The sequence below is a fragment of the Calonectris borealis genome, chromosome Z, assembly GCF_964195595.1.
Source record: "Calonectris borealis chromosome Z, bCalBor7.hap1.2, whole genome shotgun sequence".
NCBI classification, from domain to species: Eukaryota; Metazoa; Chordata; class Aves; order Procellariiformes; family Procellariidae; genus Calonectris; species Calonectris borealis.
In genome coordinates, this window is record NC_134352.1 from 55,424,616 (window position 1) to 55,448,198 (window position 23,583).

Sequence of the window (23,583 nt, forward strand, 5' to 3'; positions counted from 1 at the left end):
TCTCTGAAGTCAAGAAAGTTTATCTGTAGCTGTAAGAAACAGCTACTGTTGACTAGAGGTAATAATTGAGGGAGCGGGGGGGAAGATCAGGAAGCCCAGCAAGACTCTCATATCACTTAAAGTATTAAATGAGAGCTCCAAGCAAAATACAGGTACAAAGTGCAGGTAAACACTGAAGCATACAGCAATGCTGGAATCAGACCTGTAGCCACAAACACGATATGAGCTCCATTCTGCACTACACAGAGTATCACAGTGTCTAAGGGAGTGTGAGGACCAGTTCTCACACTGTTCTCCAGTTCTGCTAACGGAAGAAATTCTAGAGAACAGTACCTGAAAAACCTGTGTGTTACAGAACTAAAATGCTAAGGCAATATGAAAAAGGAATGTATTTGTTTTCCATTTTGATGGATAGTTTTGATGCACAGTTCGATAAGCTTTACAAGCCACGTTTGATAGAATAAAGTAGCTGTATTCATTAACTTTGGCTGGCTGTATATGTGATAAAGCAGATTTACTACTTCTATTTACTTCAGAGAAACAAATCCCTATCTTGGGTAAATTTTTTAGCTTTTGTAGCCTGTCTGCACAAGATGGTGGCTCTTAAAGCACTCAAGTAAGCTCCCAAAAAGGGCATCTGAGAGGTTATGAGTATTGTTTTAAGGTTTTTGATCATGGTGGTATCTAGTTACAGAGCACTAAATTTCATGGCTACAGAATTATTTACTTGTTTATTTTGTACAGAACTCTGTTCTATATATCACTGTCATTTATCATCATTATTTATGCACATGTGTCTTTTTCGTAATTTCTACTTCACTCTATTGCTTGAAGTGCCTGAAGGAACCATACAGTATAGAGTAACGTGCATATCTGCAATCTGCAATGAAGATCTGGACAAGCATATTCAAAATGATTGCCTAACATTACGCTTCTTATTTGTACAATTAAGTTAAACAATGGAATTTCATGGTCATTACTCAGCATTAAAATAAAATTTAAACAAATTACTTAAAGTACCTAAATGCCAAATCATAAGACCAGCCTTACGCATTCCCAGAATGGCCATTTACCCTGCTTCCAGTTGCTTTGTGCCACTTAAAAGTAAGCAGAAAACTGCTCTAAGAAAATTTCTCAAGAATTGTTCAGCTGGGGAAATGGAGAGGAGATCTTTTGCTGCTTTCTAATACACAAAGGTTATTTTCATTATGTCGAAAAACAGAACTATGTTTTTCCACCTCTTTTTATGTTTGTGAAAATATGGTACTTACTTTTAACATCTTGCACACTATTCACTACTTGCAAACCTGCACACTACTTAGATACAGTTAGAAGCATATATAAAGATATGAGACATGTAGATGACATATGCATCAAAAGCAGCTTTTAAATTACTATTTTAAATCAATAGAGTAAAATTGATTTACCAAAACTACAGGGAGAGAGATGTTCATTCTTTCCATATGAAACTAAGCAAAAGCCCGGAAATCAAGACATACGTAAAGACTCTTGATAAGCTTTTGATGATACCCAGAAGTCTGTAGCTTTTTTCTTGAATGAGAACTACAGTAACTTAAGACACTGACTCCCGAATGTCCAATGTCTATCAAAAAACAGACAACAAAGAAAAAGTAGCTTTAAAGCAGTATAGGGGACTATAGCTTACACTCAAGATTCGTATTCAAAGGATTCTTATGTCACTTTTATCTATGTTCACACGATTAAAAACTTGTTCTTAAACACAACTGCTGTGAGTTCTAGTAAGAAATATTTGATTAGTGAATATACTTGTTTTAAATGATGTCTTATTGTTCAGAGCTTTTTGCAAAGACAGATCCAATGTTTTTAGAATAATTTGAGTGAAAACAGGCAAAAACTGAAAACTGTCTGTGGATTCAGAGGCCTCACTGTTTACATTTGCCATGCAGAAAGAATTATTTCATCTTGGTCGTTTTTGCAAATGCTTATATATATATGGTCTCATAAAGACAGAAAAAGATCATCAGAAAAATGCATTAAATAGTACACTCACCTTCATCACTAGCTGCTTGCTGTTTAACCAAAGTCATTGGAGATCTAGCTGGGGGTTTATTTAGTGGATGACGCCAACTCTTAGATATTTTCTTTCTTTCAACTTCCGCTGACTGGAAAGGAAAAAACACAACTAATTTAGCATGTAATTCTGCCAAGTTAGTTATGATGAACAAAAACATTTTTCTGTAAACGAGCACAGATGTCAATTCTGTAAATACTATCAGGGTACTTGAAGCACCTTTAGTGTACCAATAAAACATTTGTCTCTAATTCAGAATATATACTTTAATTTAAAAAGAGCAATCCTTGTCAAACACAAATGGTTTGAGGTATAAGTTACTGCAGCCCTTCCCAAATTACAGAGCATAAATCCTGGTTTGCTCAGATGATGTTTGAGAGAACGAACAGCCCAAACAATTCTGCAGAACCAGAAGTACAATACAGCTACTAAGTGTAGCTAGGAAAATGAGGCAGAAACCCACTGACTTCATTTGTGAAAGAGTGCAAAATTCCTGAGGAAATAAAAAACTGATCTGGAGTTGAAATAAGAAATTAAAGAGTCCTGATATGCGATTAACATGTTGATGTGGGATAAGAGAATTATATGATTCTATGATTTGGGATAAGAGGAAATTCTTTCCTCCCTCAAGCACCCTTATGTACATTCAGCTAGAAGTTATCCAAGCTTCAAGAACTAAAGCCAACACTACAAACTCTAGAAGCACAGCTTTCACAACTCCAGATTTGAGTGCCAGTGGGGGAATCACAAAATAAACCAGCTGCTGATGGTATTTGGAGGTTCTGGAGCAGAAGGGCGGCAAGCACCCTGGCAGAAGCGTGGGAAGGACAGAGTCTCACACTACTCCTATGGACCACAACATTCTGCTCCTCAAAGCCCTGAATCTAATCTAGCAGGTTACACACATGCCCCTTGACTGATTTGAGGGTTGAAAATTACGACTATAAAATGGGAAGTAAATTACAAAACAACATTGTATTTACTGTGATAAACAAAGGGAGGAAGATGTGGTTAAAGCACAGGACATGTTTATGATCTAGAAGAAGTAACCAACTAAGTAAAAATGAAAGAAGATCAGACTTTTTAATTGCATCTGTACAACACGCTTCTTCACTTATAATAAAAGAGAAAGAAAGAGTATGCAATTATGCTGGAGAATATCTGAAACCTCATACATAAATGGCTGAAAGGCATAGAAAGAGATAAATATAATCACTAATACATGATGATTAAAATACTGAGATGTTTATAGCATTCTTCATTATTATTACAGTGGAAGGGCTGGAGCCAAGATTATTAAAACTCACAACACTGCAAAAAAATCATTAGTGCACAGTTCATGTCTGTGAAAGGGTAAGCATGATTTTACTTTAGCTTCTAAAATATATTTCCCACTAAGTCTGGCAATCTGGCAGTGGATTTCCTGCTCTCTCTCTGCCAAACTGGGATTGAACTCACAACTCGGAAAGCTACTGTGACTACCACCACAGCTTAATTTTTCATCATGCTCCCCAAAGTCAAAGCTGCCCATCCTTCACAGCAGAATAGCATGAGTAAAAAAAGCATTGTAGATGAGAAATGAGAAAACATTATTAAACCTACAATTAAAAAATTAAGAAATATATTCCTTTTATCAGAGGGATTTTTTCCTTCAAGTGTTTCCTTTACATCTTTTAAGGCACTTCCAAAATCCAAGAATAGCAAGTGTCAGACTCTGAAATCATACTGTCGTATTACCCTGCTATAGCCATGTCTTGAAGACTCAGCTTTCTCCAACTTCAATACTACGGATACAGTTTCAACTAAAGCAAGAAAGTCCGTAAGATTTCATAAACTATGTGAGATAATATAATAGGATGAAAGCAAACTTTGTTTCCACCTAACTTGATGCAACTCCTCAGCTTTTCTTCATCCATTTCTTCATTTGGATGGCATCAGTCCAAAAATAAATTACCATGTGCGTCCACACTGATACGTTCTGTCCTTGGACAGTAAGTCTCTCAGAATCAACCCATTCTGCTGACATTTTACCAGCATACTCTTAACTCTCCTTAAGACTTGGTCAAAACAGCCATTTTTTGGAAACACAAATACATGGTACCAAATACAGCACTCATCTCTAACAATTTGAATTTCATGTCAACAGCAATAATTAAAGCCTGCTCATACCGGCAGGCAGTGAACACTGGAATAGTTTCAGAATAGTTGCTGACAGTTCGGATTCACAGATATAAAGTGAAATTATCTAAACTCAGAGGGAAAATATGTCAACAAGCAAGCTCCAGAAACATTCTGCTTTTGGATCCAAATTCCCAGTCTTGCCTGAACACCTCAAAACATGTTCAAATTAGCATCTGATTAAAATCATGCATATTCTTAAGTGCTTTAATATGGATATCAGGTCTAATTAGAAACATGTTCATTCACATTTCATTAAATCAGGAATATATTACTGTAATGATATAATTTGCTTCACATACACCGGATGTTTCCATGCCATCTTCTTCATCCTTTTTTAGAATGGGCACTTCTCCGTGTTCCAAGCTACTTCCATAGCTTTCTAGGTCGCTGACATCACCCTCTGTCGAGACATTTTCTTCTTTATCTAGGTTTTCTGCTTCAGAAGCGTGTCCCTCTGACTTATGGTTTGGTACGGATGAAACAGACTGGTTCTGAGATTTCAAACTCTCTTCTTTTCTACAGCTATCAGAAGCAGGCATGCAGGCCACAGAATCTTCAAATGTAGAGAGAGGATGACTGGAATCTGCCCCATCCTCATCTTCCATTTTTGTTTTTTCTAGCACAGGAACAGGGCTCGAAAATGAGTCTGAATGGATGTTTCCTATAGATCAAGAATATGATTTGTTAATAAATCTCACTTTATGTTACTGTATTTCATTTCGCAACAATCTGAGTTATTCAAATTCAAAGCATGGTTCCTCTTTTAGAAATCATACAGAAAAGCATTCGGTAGAAGGACATACAGAAATGTGGAGTATAGGTTTGATCAAAGAATAAATTAAATGTAAATGTTTTGAGTTTGGAGTGTGAAATACAGTTTTAATCATTTAATCGGTACTTTGTATTTGAATTAGAACAGGTCTTCACGTCATTCAAAATAACAATATTTATGTAGCTTGTTTACTCTGACAGCCCACAAGCACTTTGACTAGTTGGGAAAAAAAATATAAAAGGTTGGTATATTGAACTTTATACCCTGCATTTATACCTATTCTGCCCGTTTTAAAAATGAAAATAAACAAAGACTAATGGTTTGTAATTAAGAAGATATATTTCAAATAGATACCAAGAATATTTTGAAAACAACAGCACCGGTCTAAAAATGAAAAGCAATTAGCATAATTTTATATTTCAACAATTAGCATAATTTTATATTTCAGTGATGCTGAAGGGTGAAATTGTGTGGATTTTACTTTATTAAAATTCTTCATCTGCTGATGCTTGCATGGGATAGACAGAACAATGGGTTACAGAGGTCACCCAAAAAACATATTCCTGAAGAACTCTATGGCACATGCCACAGTGAATTTTGATTCAGCAGCACATCCAAGGCATTAAAGAAAAGAGTGTCTGTAAAGTCCCTTCCCATTCTTTCTTTACAATGGTTATTTGGACTTGTTTTTCTGAAAAATTCCCTTTTCAGGTCAAATGAATATAAAATTTAGTAACACAAAGCCCATCCAATACCTAAACATAATCTCTGGGTATGAAGAGTACTACCTCGACTGAGCATAACAGACATATTAGCCAGAGGTAATGCAGGACAACCAACCACCTCCAGCGTGAGCACTGGAGCTTCCACCACCCCATTTAAAAAGGTCCTTTTCCCTACAAAGGTCCAGGCACTACCCTTTAATAGCACGAAGGAAAGAGGATGGTGCTCCACTCCTCTGCTTTTCCTTCCCTTGTCAATGAACACAGAATGGCTGCTAACTAAATATTAATTTCTCAGTGGCCATGAACATTCCAAACTTCTATTAAAAGTTGGGGGAAGCTGTAAAGGAATAGCACCTTTAAAAAAAAAAGAGCATTAGAACAGACCTGGAAAGGCTTTGATAGAGCACTAACTTACCTGTACACAGGAATATCTAAGCCTCCACACTGGAATACTCACTTTGTTATCTTTATGTGGATCAATCCTGGTGTATACCACCTCCAAATAACCATTAACATAACCATTAATATTCACAATCAGGGAAATACTCTCTAAATGCAATTTGCAAGTAAATTTTCCGTATCAATATAAAACCAAACGGGACTGCTCACAAACTTAAAGTTAAAATTGCAGTTTGCCTTTCTGAACAGGAATGTGAAACTACACCTGAACTACAATGAAATGTGAAACAGAAGAAAAAAAGTCCAGAATAGACCAAGTATATTAGCATAAAATAGTTGTGGGGAAAAAAAGAATCATCTTTGGCTTGACAAGGCCTTTATAACTTGCATTGTCAGACAGCTCAACAGGAAGTGACAAGAAATCTGCAGTCTCAAAGAGCATTTTTGTGCACAAGTACAGACCACTTCTAATATGCTGCATGCTTCATGTAAATACATGTACAATACTACAAGCATATATGTTCTGTACTGTTTGCGTGTGTTAAGACATTCTATATCATTTCCGTATCAAAAAAATTTTGCTGTAAAACGTATCACACTATCGAAGAAATATAATTTACAAAATCTCACCCTTTTTGCCCCCTTAAAAAACACTTCATTAAAACAGTTTAGGTGATATTACTCTCAGCTCCTAATATTAATTTTGGCATTTTCTCATTCTTACTGAACACCAATCTTCTCTGCATAACTTTACAAGTATTTTAGTATGCTACTTAGAATAATCCTATGCTTTAACATCCACTGATTTATGGCATTAGAATATCAACAGCCTACAACTTACATGTGAAACATAATCAGTCCTTATCTCACCTGCAACCTTGACATTATCCAATAAACGTTGATCCAGCTGCATTCTACTACTTTCTTCTTCCCCAGAAGGCACTCCTGTGTGTACCAGTCTCACTTTTTTTCCAGATTCTTCACTGACCTTCAAGCCATCAGTAGCTGCTTCAGTCACTATGATTTCTGCACCAGCTACCATAGCAGATACTCTCTTGTCCTCTGGAGTTTTAAGCTTTTTAGATCGAGATCTGGTGTGCTGGAAGCTGTTTATAAGAGATATTGCTGTCAGAGTAGAATGTCTGTCTTGGATAAGATAAAATGTCTACCAATATATATGTCCCTTTCACCTGCTTAAAGTGGTAAAAAACTGACAATTTTTCATCTTTTTGTGTTGAGATAGTGTTTACAATTTATTAAGGGATAGATTAACAATTGATTGGATTTAACCATCTAATCTTTCACCACCATTCTGTGGCAAAGTTATTAAACTGTAAAAGTAAAATAACCTTAAGTAACTATTACTTAACCAGCATCCAAACTAGCTTTTTAATGACTCAAAAGAGAATAACTCTTATAAAAGTAATGAAGACAAAATATTCTCAGTTGCACTAAAATCAGGTGGTATTTCCAAACCCCAAAACTCATAAAACACTAGTCTGAATACCCTTGTAAAATCAGATCTGTTTAGACATCTAAGGAGTTTTTATATGCATTTTAACATAAACAACAAGCACCTGAAAGAAGGAAAAATTCTGATCACCAAATATTTTGAATGGGTACAATATCAAGCAATACATTTCACAACACTGTGTAAAAAACAAAGTTGAAATTAAAGCTTCAGTGTAAGTTTTTGCACCCTCAGAAGTAGAAGGGAAAGGTCAAAGCAGGGGAATTGGCACCCTCTATCAGAAACTGGTTTGTAATTTACGTGCTCAGGATAAAAGTAACAGGAGATTAGTCCAGTTTGAGATTCAACTATGTGACATGGGAGGAGATTTTTATGTGCTTCACCACACATCAGGTTTCAAAACTTGCAACATGCTAGTGATAAAAGCTGAACTATGGCAGGTAAACCAGGAATTTTACAAAGGTCTTGCATCTTAGACTGTAGACATCTCCAGAAAAACGTTTTGCTACCCCTTACATTTTATCCTATGTCCACCAATGCATATCTTTCAACACCCTCTCTCTAAAACAGTAAATTGCAGAAAATTTGCCAAAGTATGAGACACCCGTCAGTTCACATTGTAATATAACAGCAAGTATTGTTACTGTTTACATGCAGCCATTAGATGTTCTATTGTAGCAAAATATTTCAGCCATAAATGTCAGAGTTAAGCTCTCCCTGTCACTATACTTAAGTTTTCCATAGATGGTGTTTCTGTTTTCACTCTGCTGGAGCTTGTATTATTCCCATAATCAAAATGACAATAATTTCAATCGACACATTACACTAGAAATGAAGCTGAATAAACATTTTATCCTCCCTTTGCAATATGCATTGTTACCATGCCTGAACAAAAGCCAACTTAAGAATTAAACAGCATTGGAATTGTGTTTATTAGCTTAGCTAAGTGCATGAAATCAGCCCACATGTTCCTATGATAAAGCTTTCAACACAATTATTATAAATTCTTTGCTTTTAGTTAAAACTGGCCACCTGTAAGGGCACTACCAAATGAATCACTGCTGGTCCAAGTGTGAACTTGCAGTTACGCTGTACAACACATACAGTGAAACTTACTACAGGACAAAATGGCACTCAACTAGCTAAATTACAACAGAATTACTCTCTCTGTGTGTCCTGTCTGTGCTATATTATACATAAACTAACAAATTGGCTATCCAGCTGCTTCACTGGTTGTCTTCAAGAACTGACTCTACCCCACAAACTCTTCTTACCCAGAACAAACACAATGTTATATTTCTCAACTATAAGGTTTCACTACAGTGGCAGTTGGTCCTCTTCTTTTCAGGTTGACTTTCCTATCATTTTCTGCAAGAAATACCTTGACTTACAAAGAAAATGAGGAAATTCAGTTTAAGAGCAAGTTAAAAAAGTAATTATATTGTAAAATGATTTGAAGGAGGAAAAAGGTCTTAAAAATTTGGTATTATCTTTAACCCAGCAAACTGCACTTCACAGTAAGTAGATACCAATAAAACTGTCCACCCCAGGCTAGAAAATAAGTAGATCTTTATTAGATAATGAAGAAGAAAATCCATAAAGATCCTGTTAAGTAGGACAGGAAAGCATTAATGTACAAAAAATATTTGTGCAATGCAAACAAAAAACACATGCACACCAAGAAAATAGATCCAGCTATGAAACTGCTTTAATAGGTCAAAGCTTTGATAGCTTCAGTGACAAGCTGAGAAACTTTTTTGTCCTAATTTTCTTAGTGGTGTCAGCACCAACAACTGAGATTTAGGCCTTCCTTATGCCAAATTATGATCTGTGATTGACCTGTGGTGGACATAGAGAGGTTTCGGCTGCAGCACTGTGAGAGTGTGCCAAACAGGCAGTGATATCTCCTTGCAGTTAGATGGTAGTGAGGGCTAAGATTATTGCTAGAGACTTCACACAGCTGTTGGGATTCTGCCACAGCTTCATGATAAGTTTTGCCAATTTAACCTTCACCTCAACTCTTAGGAGATTCCTCCCTTGTCTTTTGGTTGCAGATGTCACTAGAAACAATGGCAACCACCCACAGCTTGAAAATTTTAATGGAGTAATCTCTACTAAAGAAAGATACTAAATACCACACTGGAATGCATTTTGATGCTCTCCATACTCATTAACTTCAGCTATACACATAACTTCTAAGTTGAATTAATTTTTCAGAGTAACTCTGAAAAAAAGACTTGCTTGTCCCCAAGTTCATCTTAATGCAGAAAACAGAAAAACAAACCTTGTTGAAAGTAAATGAATTCAGATAAAATATCAGAAAAAGTGGCAAAAAAGAAACAAAAATGAAATTGACATCATATTGAAGACAATTAAATGTAGGATAAAGAAACATAAATACCGCTTAGGAAAGTTCTTAATTTTCTTTCTTCTCTGTAGCCAGGTCTTTACTTCAGGTGTTGATTCAGGAGTTGGTTTTGTATGATCAATGGTGTATAAATCCTTGCCTTGTTTCCACAGCTGGTATCTGTCTGGCTGAAACTTCCTCACAAAGATGTCCATGGATATTGTCACCATGTCTCTCCTACAAGTGCACTGCAAGAGAAGACAAGAATTTATAAATGACAAGTAATGGAATATGCCGCAGTGTGCAGTAAAGAAAGTCCAAAACAAAAATCCCACATGTGAAAACCAACTCTACTTTAATCAAAATTTTCCTTTTTCCCTCTTCCTCACTTTTTCAAGGGGTAAGGATCATTCAAGAGAAGATACTGTCTGAACAAATGTGACACATTAGGATTCCACACAGGTACTTACAGACACCCGATTGTTTGATTAACTCCTACAGGTTAAGACCAAAAGGAAACTATAGCATTTCTTTTTGCTGTATTAGCTGTTCTTGATAGTTTTAAGCACAATACCATGTTGAATCCAGAGACTGCACATATCTCCAGTGGCATCACAATTGTCTTTTTTAAGAGTAACTCATGTTATTCACCTGACCCAAAGGTCTTTACAGGTACATAGAGTCCTAGCTTTTAACTCTTCAAAACAAAATGCATTTGAGTACCATATAAAGTTACGGTTTTGCCCAGGTTTTTCTGCAAAGAGGAAGAAACAAGCAGGAGAGGGCAATATTATGTTTAAGGTCTAGAAGAGTGTTATAAACATGTAATCTGACCTCCTGTGCAATGCAGACCCTAAGATTTCATGCAGTACTTTCCTTATCAACTTTGCTCTAATCCCTGATTTTAGTCCCCCAAAGAATTTTTGCATTGTTTTTCTTTTCAAATTACGCATGTGAGTGGAATATTTTAGACTTATTTGAATAAACTCTTAATGGAGATCATGAAAATGCAGAGGAGTGGTCACTTGGAATACCGTAGATGCTGACACAATTTTGAGACTAAAGTTACTGAACTAATGCTCCAAAATACTTAGTATTCGGAGACTGCAATAAGTAAACCAACATGCCTACGGCACATAAACTATTGTGGTGGGTTAACCTTGGCTGGCTGCCAGGTGCCCATCAACCTGTGCTCTCATTCCCTCCCCTTGGCAGGGCAGGGGGAGAAAATAAGATGAAAAAGCTCACGGGTTGAGCTAAGGACAGGGAGATCACCGACCAATTACCATCACAGACTCAACTTGAAGAAATCAAATTAATTTATTGCCAATTAATAACAGATTAGGATAGTGAGAAATAAGAACAAAACTAAAAACAGCTTCCCTCACCCCTGTTTGTCCCAGGCTCAACTTCACTCCTGACTCTGCTGTCTGCGGAGCTGCTTCTCTCACATTTTCCTCGCTCCTCTCTCTCACAGCTGCTGCACAATGTTTTTTACTCTGTCTTAAATATGCCCTCACAGAGGCACCACCAGAGTCGCTGACGGGCTCAGCTTTGGGCAGCAGCGGATTCATTTTGGAGCCAGCTGAACCTTGCCACATAAACCTAGTACAATTATTCAGATTAAAAGGAAATTGACTGGCTAAAACATGTAGTCTCAAGTGGAAAAACTTTTAAGGAACTTAGTGTTATAGCTAAATGATTCTGTTAAAGGGCAAAACTGAGACAGTATTTTCTTTTAGGTAAACAGAGATATATTAAAAAAAAATTGTAAACGCTTGGCTTGGTTTTCTGGTTTGCTACAGCTAGTTTTATTGCCCCTTTTAAACAAGGAGGGTGTTTAATCACAGAAAAGTTGAAACACACAGGGCTGAATGCAAATTTTCCACTAGCTAGCTTTCTGTGTGCTGGATGCAAATTTCTTTATCTGCTATTTCCATCTATCATTTCCAGTCCACCCTTCTTCCTCTTGAAAATCATAAGTTATATAATATAATCGTAAGTTATAATATATCTGAGATGTATTAAAAATGCTTGCTGTCCTTTCAATATGTCAACATCAATATGCTGTATATCCACAACACTGCCCTCTAATGGGAGATAGAATGAAAGAAGAAAAAAAATTCAACATAGACATTGTAATTTTATGCAGCTGTCTTTAATGATAGTTTTTACGAAAAACGTGATTAGAATTTTCCTTTTTCAAACAACGTGTATATACGTACATACACACACATATGCTGTAAAAGACTTAACCTTATATGAAATAGTGTGTCTCATTCAGAGTCCTTTATCAGTCACAATGAACAGTAACAGAAAAAAAATTAAGATACTTCTGTGTACTGGAAAGGTGCATAGATGGTCCATTGTTATATTTTTAAGTTTTAAAAATGAAATTTGTAACATAAAGACAACCAATGCTGGATTCTCTCTCCATTTACACAAAAAATCCTTTCATATTCAAGCCATGTTGCTACACACCGATTAGAAATGCTTGTTAAAGCAAAAATTTAGAGGATTACTGTTTTTGCTGTTAGACACCAAGAGTTCCAGTGGTTTGGAAGAAAATAATTAAAGTCAGCACTGAAGTATCAAAGAAGAAAATACATCAAGAAATAAAATGTATTCTATGATGGAATGATAATAATATATGAAAAGACTCAAAATAATAATATATGAAAAGGCACGGAATTTCTGTCTTTCAGTAATCTTTGATCAGTTTCAACTACATTTTAATAGAACTACCACAAATTATTTTAAAAAACAGGCAGGTATTAGAAATATCACAGAATTTTTTAGACATTTTAAAACTTTTAAAACCATACATTTCTGAGTAAAAAGTAACGGAGAAACATCATGCTCAACAGTACTACTCCTTGCCTAAAAATACAGAAGACAAGCTTCTAGGCAATAAAGGGTGGAAATATTCGGAAGTATCATATCAAACAACAACAGCAGATACGTTCTGAAAACCATTTCTACTCATATTCCCTAAAATTAGCCAAAGACAAAAAAAATCTGTTGCTTTGATAAATAATCTGGAGGACTTTTTGTTCCTCTGGGGGGTGGTGGCGATGCGTTTTAATGTTTTGTCTTCATTTCCCATTTGACTGACTTGCAGCTGACAGTCATATGGCTTCCTGCTGCCAAGACAAAAAAGTGACTGAAAGATCCTCTCTAAAGCAAAACTAAATGTCATTCTGTTGAAGAAGCCTCTAGGGACAGACACAAAACGGACATGCCACTGTCTACTAAAATGCTCACAGTGATACTTTCATGGATCACAATAATTTTGGAAGCATCTTTTAATATTTTTAAAAGTAAATGCAAAATCAAAGTTGTTGGATCACCATGTAAAATACAGCTGATGTTGCCATAGATAAACATCGCAACCTTTGCATTGGAAAGAATTATTTTCTATATGCAGTAGAATTAGTCTGATACATATTCTTCAATCAAAGATTAGTATGACAATCAGAATACTTAAGGGAACAGAACTTTCTCACAATTCTTTGCTATTACTATTAACATCATCAACGTCACCATTACTATTATTTATCCTATCATAAAGATACAGCTTGGAGGTAAGCAATTCAAATAACATTTATTAGTATCAGTAAACCTTTATAGCAATGAATTGGAAGAAAAATGTTTCAGCAATTTTGACTAATTGGTATAACTAAATGTGATATATATTCATAACACGAGAAAATTACCCAGGAGAGACATGCTCGGCCAAAAGAATTTTTTCAAATATTTGCTATTTGTGAATGGAAAAAAGAGTTATTATTTTGTATTAAAAAAAAAAAAAATTTAATTCTTCCCATTTTGGACTCTGATTCAGGAAAATTTAAAGGAATATAACATGCTTCTAGACTTATGCATATTAGAGTTATACACATACTGAAGCACATTTTAAAATAGGGGCATTTTTCTCCTAATTGCTCTCACTGAGGTAATCACAGAATTCATGTTTTGATCAGCAGCATATTGACCCACTAACATCTATGTTAGTACCTAAGAACAGCTCTTGAAAAACATTTTATATCATTAAGAAACAAGTACATGTCTTAAGGGTCTTTCTGATACTCCATCATTAATATTAAACTCTTTCATCAAACAGAATCACTGGATTTTTAAAATTAACATAAAAATATTCACTCTGTAGAGAGTATCATATTTTGCAACAGAAAGCAAATAGACAATTTATCTTATTATTTGACTAGTAGAAGGGGAGTAGTATTTCTTAATACCACAGTTCTAAGCACAGAAATGTATATTCAGAGTCAAGCCTTTGTGATTTGCATTTTTCTCTTTTAGTTCAATGAAGTATACCTGATGATGTACCTTCTCCAATGTGAAATTATGTCTTTATCCACAAAAATTTCTTCTCAGCCTAAAAATCAGTTGTTATACTACAGTGTACAATATTTAACACATTAAGCTTAAAATATCTGGAAGATTTTGGACATTTTGCACTCAGTATTGGATTTTGTTAATTCAAACGTGATTTTCACTGTACCTAAAAAATTAACTTCAGAAGTTAAAATTCTTCTGAAGTATTAATTTGAAGAATAGTAGTACTTCGTTAGGCTTCCCTTACATAATCGTTTCAGAAAAAAAGAGGCACCTTTTTGTACGTTGCAACTGTACACTGTAGGTAAACTCTTTTTCTACACACCTGTGGAACAGCATGTGTGAGAATAACAGTCAAGAGAAACCATGAAAAGTTCTCTTCTTTGTAAAGAGAGAATGGATTTTTACAAAACGTATAACAAACCAACAAACTAGCAGAATGAGGCAAGTATTAGGCTGGTAACCTTCTTTATATGCTATATAAGTCCCAATCCACAAAACAGCTTTTAAAAATGACCTAATCAAGCTATTTTTCACTGATACAGTTTCCTAACTGCTTATAATGATTAAAGCTTTTGTCATGGTACACTGTCAATGATGTATTTATTGGAGAGAGACATTTTAAATAATTTAGATTCTTCTTACCGGCTTAACTTCAACTGCACTTAATAGACTATTTCACCCACTGTATTCCACTCTTCTTGCAATACTTTAAATGAATCATGTTCAAACAATGTAAAAAATGCGTTTTGATAAACACCATTTTAAAGGTTCCAGTGCAACTGGAACTGCTTCCTGTACAAGAAGCTGTTTGATAGACAGTGTTTGTTAGGAGAATAGGATTTAATAAATCCTGGTAACAATAACTATTCTTTGCTATAGAATCAGGCAGTGATATATTTTCACACTGACCTTCTGGCAACTTGTAGGCAGTGTTGCAGAAACCTTTGATATCAGTTAGCCATCTGTGCAAGCTTCAATAAAGCAAGCCTTCCTTTGGTAAGTCATAGAGAGCGTACTTACTTTTCCCTGACACATCCAGTCATGCACAACAGAAACAAAAATTCAAAACACCACTCTTTTTAAATGTTCTTTTTAAATGTTCTTTTTATACACATTCCATGATGTTTGGGGTAAATAATTGAACAAAATATTTCTAATAAATTCATTATTTGTATTCATATATGCAAAAGCAAATAGTCTGCAATATTTTTAAAATAGTCCAATATTTAAATAGTGCATTACAAAATATCTAGGTTTTTTCTTGATTCCTATTTCCAATTTATTTTACAGTTATACATACGCCACCTATACATTCCTACACAAAAAAAGATTCAATTTATATTATGTAGAACTGATTCCATCAGCATCAGATGCCATTGCAAAAATGTGGTCATTTTCCTCCAATTCCTTTGAAACCTGGGCAACAGAAACAATGTGACAGGACGCAGCTGAAAGAACCCCATCTTTTCTTAAATGTTCCACCTCTCTGCCCTTCTTTCTCTTTCTTATCTGCCTGCGACGCTTTTTTGATTATACTCTTTCTTCATTCATGTGACCCAGAAACCACTCAATTAAGTACGAGTTAGGCGTGCAGATGAGAAAACTGATGAAATTCAAAATGGAAGCCAGGCATCAGTCTATGATCCAAGGAACTTGCTGGAGACAGGTAAAGATGAGGACAGAAAGATATTTCTATGCACAGCAAGAGGAGAGAAGGGGCTTTACATATCTTTGGTAATTTTACAGGTCTTCTTGAACTCTAAATCCAAATTGTCATCCAGAGTAACAGATTAATGCACAGGACAGCATTCTCACTTACCAAGTTTCGACACCTATCTATCCAGTAATTTTAAGGTGGGGGGGAAGGCAGGATTGTTGCAATACATGCTGCCACATTTGGTGCAGTGCGAACTATCATTGCCAAAAAGCTCAACCCTTTTGAGTGCAGATAGAACCGTTGAAAGGATATCTCTGTGAGACAATTGTTTAAGGTTTGCTGCTAGTTTGGCGTTTGTTTGGGGTTCTTCTGGGTTTGTTTGGGTTTTTTTTTTAACATATCTTTAAAATAATTCCTCGAGTTTCCACAACTATACTACCCTTGTGTGTCCTATTACTGTAAATCCTCTATTGGTATTTCCTGGCACCACTCTTACCCCTTGGAAGATTAAATCATTAGCTATTAAATTTTTTCTCTTCATTCTGATTTTACTCTGTATTTCTGGCCCAAATTCATCTCCTCTTTCACTTAAATTCATTTCTCCATCCATCCCTGACACCAGGAGTCTTTACACACTCTATACACAGAAACCCTTTGCCTGGAGTCTTTACCTCTCTGCTGTGCGTCAACTGCCCTTGCTCCATCCTTCTTAGCTCTGCATTGTTTCCTTTCTTAGTAGCTCTGGACTGCATTTCCTCAAATCCAGAAAATGAAGGCTTCTGTCCCTTAACTTAAACTGTCTTGTAATTCCTGTATGTTAAAATGGAAGGATTCTAACCCTGTTAGTTATAATTTATTGTAAAGAAATTAATTTCCATCTGCAGCAGACCAGAATTAACCAATTCTAAAATATCTCCTAAGTAAGAAAACAAACACTTGGTGTAATAATATGTATATATCCATCTCATTATAAACAATAACTTGTAGTTGTGCAATACCTAATATGGGCCCATTACCATGCCATTCCTCATCTTGATTACACAAATTCCACAGTCATTACCACGGATTTACTTACAGAAAGTTTGCTACTATCAAGCATAAAAAAGGAATTCACAAATGACCCAAGTACGGCAATTCCAAACAATGACATATATCCTTAGCTCATTAATTACAGCAAAGGGATAGTTGTAACGTAAGAAGTCAGTATAACGGAAACCTAGTAGGGAAATGTTCCTTTTCTATCCCCAATAAACTCAAAAGAAAATTGATAGGTTATCAATTTGAAAATTGTATTCCTACATACCAGCTGGAAAAACCTCAAATTAGAACTCCACATACTGCAGATTAAAGGGCGTTCTGGGAAGACAGACACAGATATTCACCTGGTATGAGTAGACAGGCTGAGGAATAGGAACTTTTTCTGTTATTTTGGAGTGCTGTTTATTGGCTAAAATAAACTGTTACCTCCATTGAATTATTTAAGACCATTTTCTGGCACAATTAATATCTGTCTGCCACTACTAATATTGTTAGTTATTCCAGCAAGTCAAATTATTGTCAGGACTTTCAGAAGTCTTTTTTAAATTCAGGTTCAGATTTAACAATAATTGAAGATTCACAGTAATATAACAAGATGAGTATAGACACATTTTTTTCTACATCAATTCAAATTTTACAGCGCTCCAAACCTAGCTGCCACTGTTAAAAATTATGGTTGCATTTACACATGATAATGCTCACAGACAGATGATGTTGAAAACTAAATACTATTAAGACTCATCTAAAGTCTTAGAACTGTTGAGCATTCCTCAATGTTGCTTCTGAAGCACAGCACAGCAAATGAAGCAGCGACTTGCCCTTATATTAATAAAATGATAAATTACTTTGTAAAGTTCAGAAAACATTTTTTTTCTAAACATTTTGAAGATGTTCTAAAATGTCATGACACATTTTTCTCAGGTTTCACATTTTAGCATCTAGAACATTGTATTAAGGGATGTTAAACCCAGCAAATTAATGTAATCAATGGTAATCACAGTACATAATGACTTCTGCCTGGGGCAAGGAAGAAAAAGCAATGAAACCCCAATCAGAGGGAAAAGCTGGGGTCAAGTCTCATATGAAGCATGTAAAGCACCATCATATTCATTAAGTTTCCGTACGGCATATGATAAATTCTTGCAAAAGCTTGGCTCAGTTTTTCATGACTTAGATGCCCAAAATTCATCACTTATGTACATCTTGAAGCTTCTGTAAATGCTGAGTCAAACAGCAGGCTGAATCAACCACTGTTTTGTTTATATATCAATAACCTCACTGCTCCAATTGTTAAGTGTTATTCTTAACTGAAATTCACAGAGGATAAGAACTACAAAAATTAACACCTAACATTTATTCTAGATTGTCAATCTACTGAATCATTTTTCAGCCAATATGACTCTTAAATAGAGTTTATGTCTCTCAAAGACACTTCATTTGTACTCTTGCTCAGCAAAGCAGAACAATGTTTACAAAACCTATATACCTCCCAACAGATAATGAAAAAATCTGTAGTTCTATACACCATCATTCCAGGAATTTCAGAATGCTTTGCAAATATTAATGTTTCTTTCTGATAAAAGAGAAGAAGAAACCAGACCACAGAAAGGCTTGTTTGTCAAGGTCACAAGGCAAGCCACAGTCAGAACTGAGACTAGAATATATTTGATTTTCAGTTCCCTGCTCCAGATGTTAGACCTTATTTCTAAACTAGGCAGAGGAAAAGAGAATGATTTTCCCAGTTCTTAAAATAACTTTTCTTTTCAAGGCTTTCCTACTATTCCAATTCTATTACAGAGAGCAGAAAAAAAAAAAAAGAGAGCAGAAAAATATATGAACAAATAATTACATGGTCTTACCATGTATTTTAAAATGTAATAAAGAATTTCAAATAAACTACAGCTATCCATTTATGTAGCTTACCCTTTAACAAAAGATGGAAAGGAAAGAAACTGTAGCAATGCAATGTTCTAGCACTACTTAAATCCGAACTAAGTAAGCAATGGAGCATTGTGATATTAAAAAAAAAAAAAAACACAAAACACAGAAAAACAAATCAAAAACAAAATGCCAAAAAACACACCTCCAACCCTTTAAAAAAAAAAAAACACGGCAATCCTGTCAGAAACAATGCAAAGAAAAAGCGCCCAATTAGAACAAACTTCAAAAAGAAGTTAAGTAAACCATGTGGCTGAGAAAAATGTCATGTTGATACGTTGAGTGTGACACAGGTTGTCTAGGTTTGGGAAGGTAGGAGAGGATGAGAAAGTAGGAGAAAATGTCAGTAAGACCAAAACTGCAGAATCCTCTCTGACATTTTCCTCTAATAAATAAAAGTTGTATGGAAAACCCCTCAAAAGTTTTGCTGTTCAGATGCTGACACACTCTTGCTATAAGCCATCTTGCAGGCCTATGAACCAAACCCCTGGAATGTTCCTACCAGGGTACTGAAGTGGCAAGCTAAGCACGAAAACAGTAACAACACTAAAAGAATGAAATCTACTCACAACCCAACTCTTACGGTTAGTATCTTGGAACACTGAGCTTAACTATTAAAATTACTTAAATATATAACTTGCAAAAATATGAATCAAAAGAGTGGAACCAGAGCATTATGTATTTCACCTGCCGCAAAGAGGAGAGAGTAGCTGAACCAAAGGAAAATTCATTGCATGAAGTGTGCATTCAAAATAGGTTGAAACTACCCCTAGACATTTTTGGAAGAAATGGAATATGTTTCTGTTGACTAAAGCTCTCATACAAAAAAACAGACTTACTGATGCGAATCAAAGTCCCTTCTAGCAAGCACCGGGTTATCAACAAATACATCATTGTCAGTGAAGATCCTAGAGAAACATCTGCCAATAGTCATGGAAAATTGAACCCATTCCCAGAAAATATGAGTTTCCAGCTAACAAATATGATAGACAAACAGAAAGGCTCGGTGTAAACAGAAATTGTATTCAATTTAAACTCCTAATGAAAAAAAATGACAGACCATTCAAAGCAACGGAATTTCCTTCCACTCAAGTGAAGAAAGAAATGAAGCAACAATGATGTTGACAACACAGGCCTTTCTGGCTTACGGTTTCTAAAAGAATGATAATCAAATGAAGGACTTGACAGAAGATGATGACCAACATTCCTCTTACCTCAGATGATTTGCCATGCCCTAGAGTTAGGAAAATAAACATTACTTCACTATTCACTGAAGTGGTTATATTGCTGCAGTGATCACGGTTCCTATGCTGACAACTATGGATATAAGGCAAGACCTTTCCCAAAAAAGATTGAACAATTCCATCCTAATAGTGGTCAAGCTTTTCAGAAACAGTAAAAACAAAACACACTAACTCTGCAGCTATATCAGATACATCTATTTAATTTGTTTATATGTTCATCAGCCCATAAAAGAAAATGAGAGTTACAGTAAACTAAATATCACCAAGTGGTACAAAAGTTAAGAATGAATATGAAGCTGGTATACAGAGCTCAGTGTGGAGCATGCAAGCTCATTATTAGATAAGAAATTGAAAATCATTTACTAAGGTACCAGAATTACTTGCCATGTCTTTGGTTCAATACATTTTATTAAACCAGTCTATTACAGGACTGCTCTCAATCCATTAGTGCTTTGTCTTACAAAAGCCTAATGTAGCTAATACCTCAAAGTATTAGTATTACTTGGAATAAAAGCATTGACTTGCCATTAGCCTATTCAGAAGTAGGTTAGATGGTCAAATTATTGATCCAAGAAATATCTGGTAGCATCAAAGACTGCATAGACAATAAAAAATATACACATTTGAAAAAACATTTTTTCTAATTTTATTCTGAGATTCACTTTGTGATGCATTAGATAGGACGGTGTTTTGCTGAGCAGGAAATATAGAATGAAAAAAGTTTGGTATTGCAGAGCATTATTACCATATAGTACTGGACACTAAAAGATCTTTAGAACCAAAACCTGTATAATTATGTAAAAGAACAGACAGCCACATACATCTGTGGTCTTTCTCCCACACTCATACATCCACACAAGATCTTCCAGCCATCCTCTGAAGCTGGGAAGGTAATACAAGCAGAGATCTGTGTGGTTGCAAAGCATAAAAGTATCATTACTTTCTTGGCTAGGTGACTGCACTATTAACCTGTTTATACCAATGTATCTCATACACCACCACAACTCCTTGGCATTAGGAGTTTGTGAAGAATTGTGTTCAAAATGGTTTTGTCTTCATCAGTAAGTAGTCATGGATGATTTTTGACATGCCGAGTATGCTTAAACTAAAACCTCTTTACTACGTTTTAGTATTTTTAAGTCTGTTTATAATTAAACGTGTGCTAAGTGGCAAACTTTTTAAAGCATTTTTCTAATATGGGTAGGGCAAAAGGCTGTGTAAGTGAAGACGAAAGGCTTACAAACTTGTCTAGCAAGGGTTATGACGCAGTAAGAGGAACTTGCCAAAAATGTTTTTGGACTTGATGATCTTAGAGGTCTTTTCCAACCTTAATGATGCTATGATTCTATGTTACCAAATGCTGATCATTTGTAGCAAGTAGATTCAAAAGGCATCACATTGTTATGACGACTTTGCTCTTATCAAAGAGTATGCTTAGTTTAGTTTTTTTCCTTTTCCTTCTTTTGTTAAACAGAATGCAATAAAGAATATGTGTCATTTTAGCATTATTCATTTTGGGTGGCTGTAGAAGATAAAATGATCATTTAAGATCTATATGCCTTCTTTCAATAATTACTTTCTAAAGTAATCAGAATTGCCATCAGCCAATTGTTCCTTATGTTTTGACAAAAGATCAGGATTCTGCTTGTGAGAGAGTGACAATATGATGTGCTGCTTATTGAATATTTCCGCCCAATGAATAGGAGATATTTTCCCACAACACTGAAGGGAGATGAAGACTTTCTGTAGTCATAAAGTCTAATAAAACTAATGACGCTGCTATAGGCAAAACAAAAATACGGCTAGTTTCCTGGGATTGGGCCCAAAATTTAGGATAAATAGTTCATTAAGAGTAGCTGTTTGCGGTTTTCAAGACAATCAGGTAATCAGATTTACCTCTTCATAATCTAAGGATTTTGAGTGAGCATAAAAACCTAAATACTGCATTTCTGATGCTGTCATATCCTTAAGAATATTTGGTTTAATCAGATAGACACAAGACTTTATGCATGGAGTTCACATTACTGTGGTTCTTACTTACAAACTGTAAAATGTATTCTTTTATTGATTTTCAGTCCATTTTAAAAAATACATTTATTCCACCTGAAATAAATAAAACTGCTATTGAAATGTAAAGGCTTTAACTTCATAGAAATATCTTGTTTGCATTTCATGCAAAAGAATATTGCACTACATGTCTTCCCCTCTGAGAAGCCTTTACAGGAGGTTTGTATTTGGCAGAGAGAGAATTGATAAGACCGAACAAATGGTCCCGTATGATATCCCGGTTGCTTTTTAATCTGTGAAAAGTCTATTAATCAGACAGAACATGTCCAAAGAGTGAAAGAGATTTCTGCATCAACTCTGTATTAACTTCCAACAGCTCCACACATTTCTATGAGACGTTCTATTCCCACTTGCAGCTAGGCTGAAATCTATCATAAAAAAAGCTGGTATCAGTTCCACAGGCTGACAGGCAGTGAAGACCAGTCTAAGATAATTCAACCTCATTCCAGCCAACTGTATTTCTGGTTTAAAAAAAAAGCACATCTGTATGTTTTATACAGAGACACATAAAAAAAGGCTGTAAATATAGATGTGTAAAAGGAAATCACTATATGCAGTTCTTTTATTTATGCCTTGAAAAATCTCTTCCTATTGTGATCTATTAACTGTCAAGAAGAAAACCTACATAAATATGTTCTACATTCATAAATATGTTCTTCAGGAAAAAAAGAAAAAAAAACAACAACAACAAAAAAAGTGAACAGCACTAGCTTTCCATCAAGAAATGCAAAAGCCATTTTTTCTGGCTGTTTGACACAGTAAACTGAAGTAGGAAAACTAGGTTTAAATGAAGAGAAAAAAAGATCAATATGAAATAGTATTGACTATTCTAATTCTACATGAAATACATTTTATATAGATTCAGTATTGCAAAAACTGAAACATTGTGATCAACCCAAGCCCTACGCTGCCCTCGAACACCTGTTCTAAAAAACAGTAAGTTTTCTCTCTGTGTAACCAGACAGTTAAACCATTTCTATCAGAGAACTACCTTAATGTAGTACTCAACTTAAAGCAGAAGAATCAGCATTTGTTACCCATTTCCATCATTTTTAATAGATCTTTTCCTTGCTTGCTGCATATCTAAAAAGCTACCAATATTTCAATTAAAGAAAACAATAGCTTACATACTATAATAGTTCTAATTAAGAATCCCAACTCTACAAACAGAATTGAGTTCAATTTCAATGCAGTGACCAAATTTCTGGGTATTTCCATTCCACTTTGAAGAACTGATGATGGAGGTGAAATCCTCAGTTGCAAAGCCTAAAATAGAAGACCTACCATCTTGATGTTCAGTTGTGTGCATTCAAAAACAAAGTGATGCTTCCT

The 23,583-nt window shown here is 35.2% G+C and overlaps 1 protein-coding gene across 6 annotated transcripts in view; it reads right to left on the reverse strand.

Annotated features, from left to right (window-relative positions):
- Positions 1-23,583, reverse strand: part of KDM4C (lysine demethylase 4C) — a 295,696-nt gene that overhangs the window by 134,287 nt on the left and 137,826 nt on the right. For all 6 annotated transcript variants that reach the window (XM_075136779.1, XM_075136780.1, XM_075136777.1 and 3 more), the window contains 4 exons: positions 10,003-10,196; positions 7,001-7,236; positions 4,534-4,895; positions 2,033-2,144 (listed from right to left, as the gene is read on the reverse strand). In XM_075136779.1, the coding sequence (XP_074992880.1) occupies positions 2,033-2,144; positions 4,534-4,895; positions 7,001-7,236; positions 10,003-10,196 (904 nt within the window). The remainder of the gene's footprint in view (positions 1-2,032; positions 2,145-4,533; positions 4,896-7,000; positions 7,237-10,002; positions 10,197-23,583) is intronic.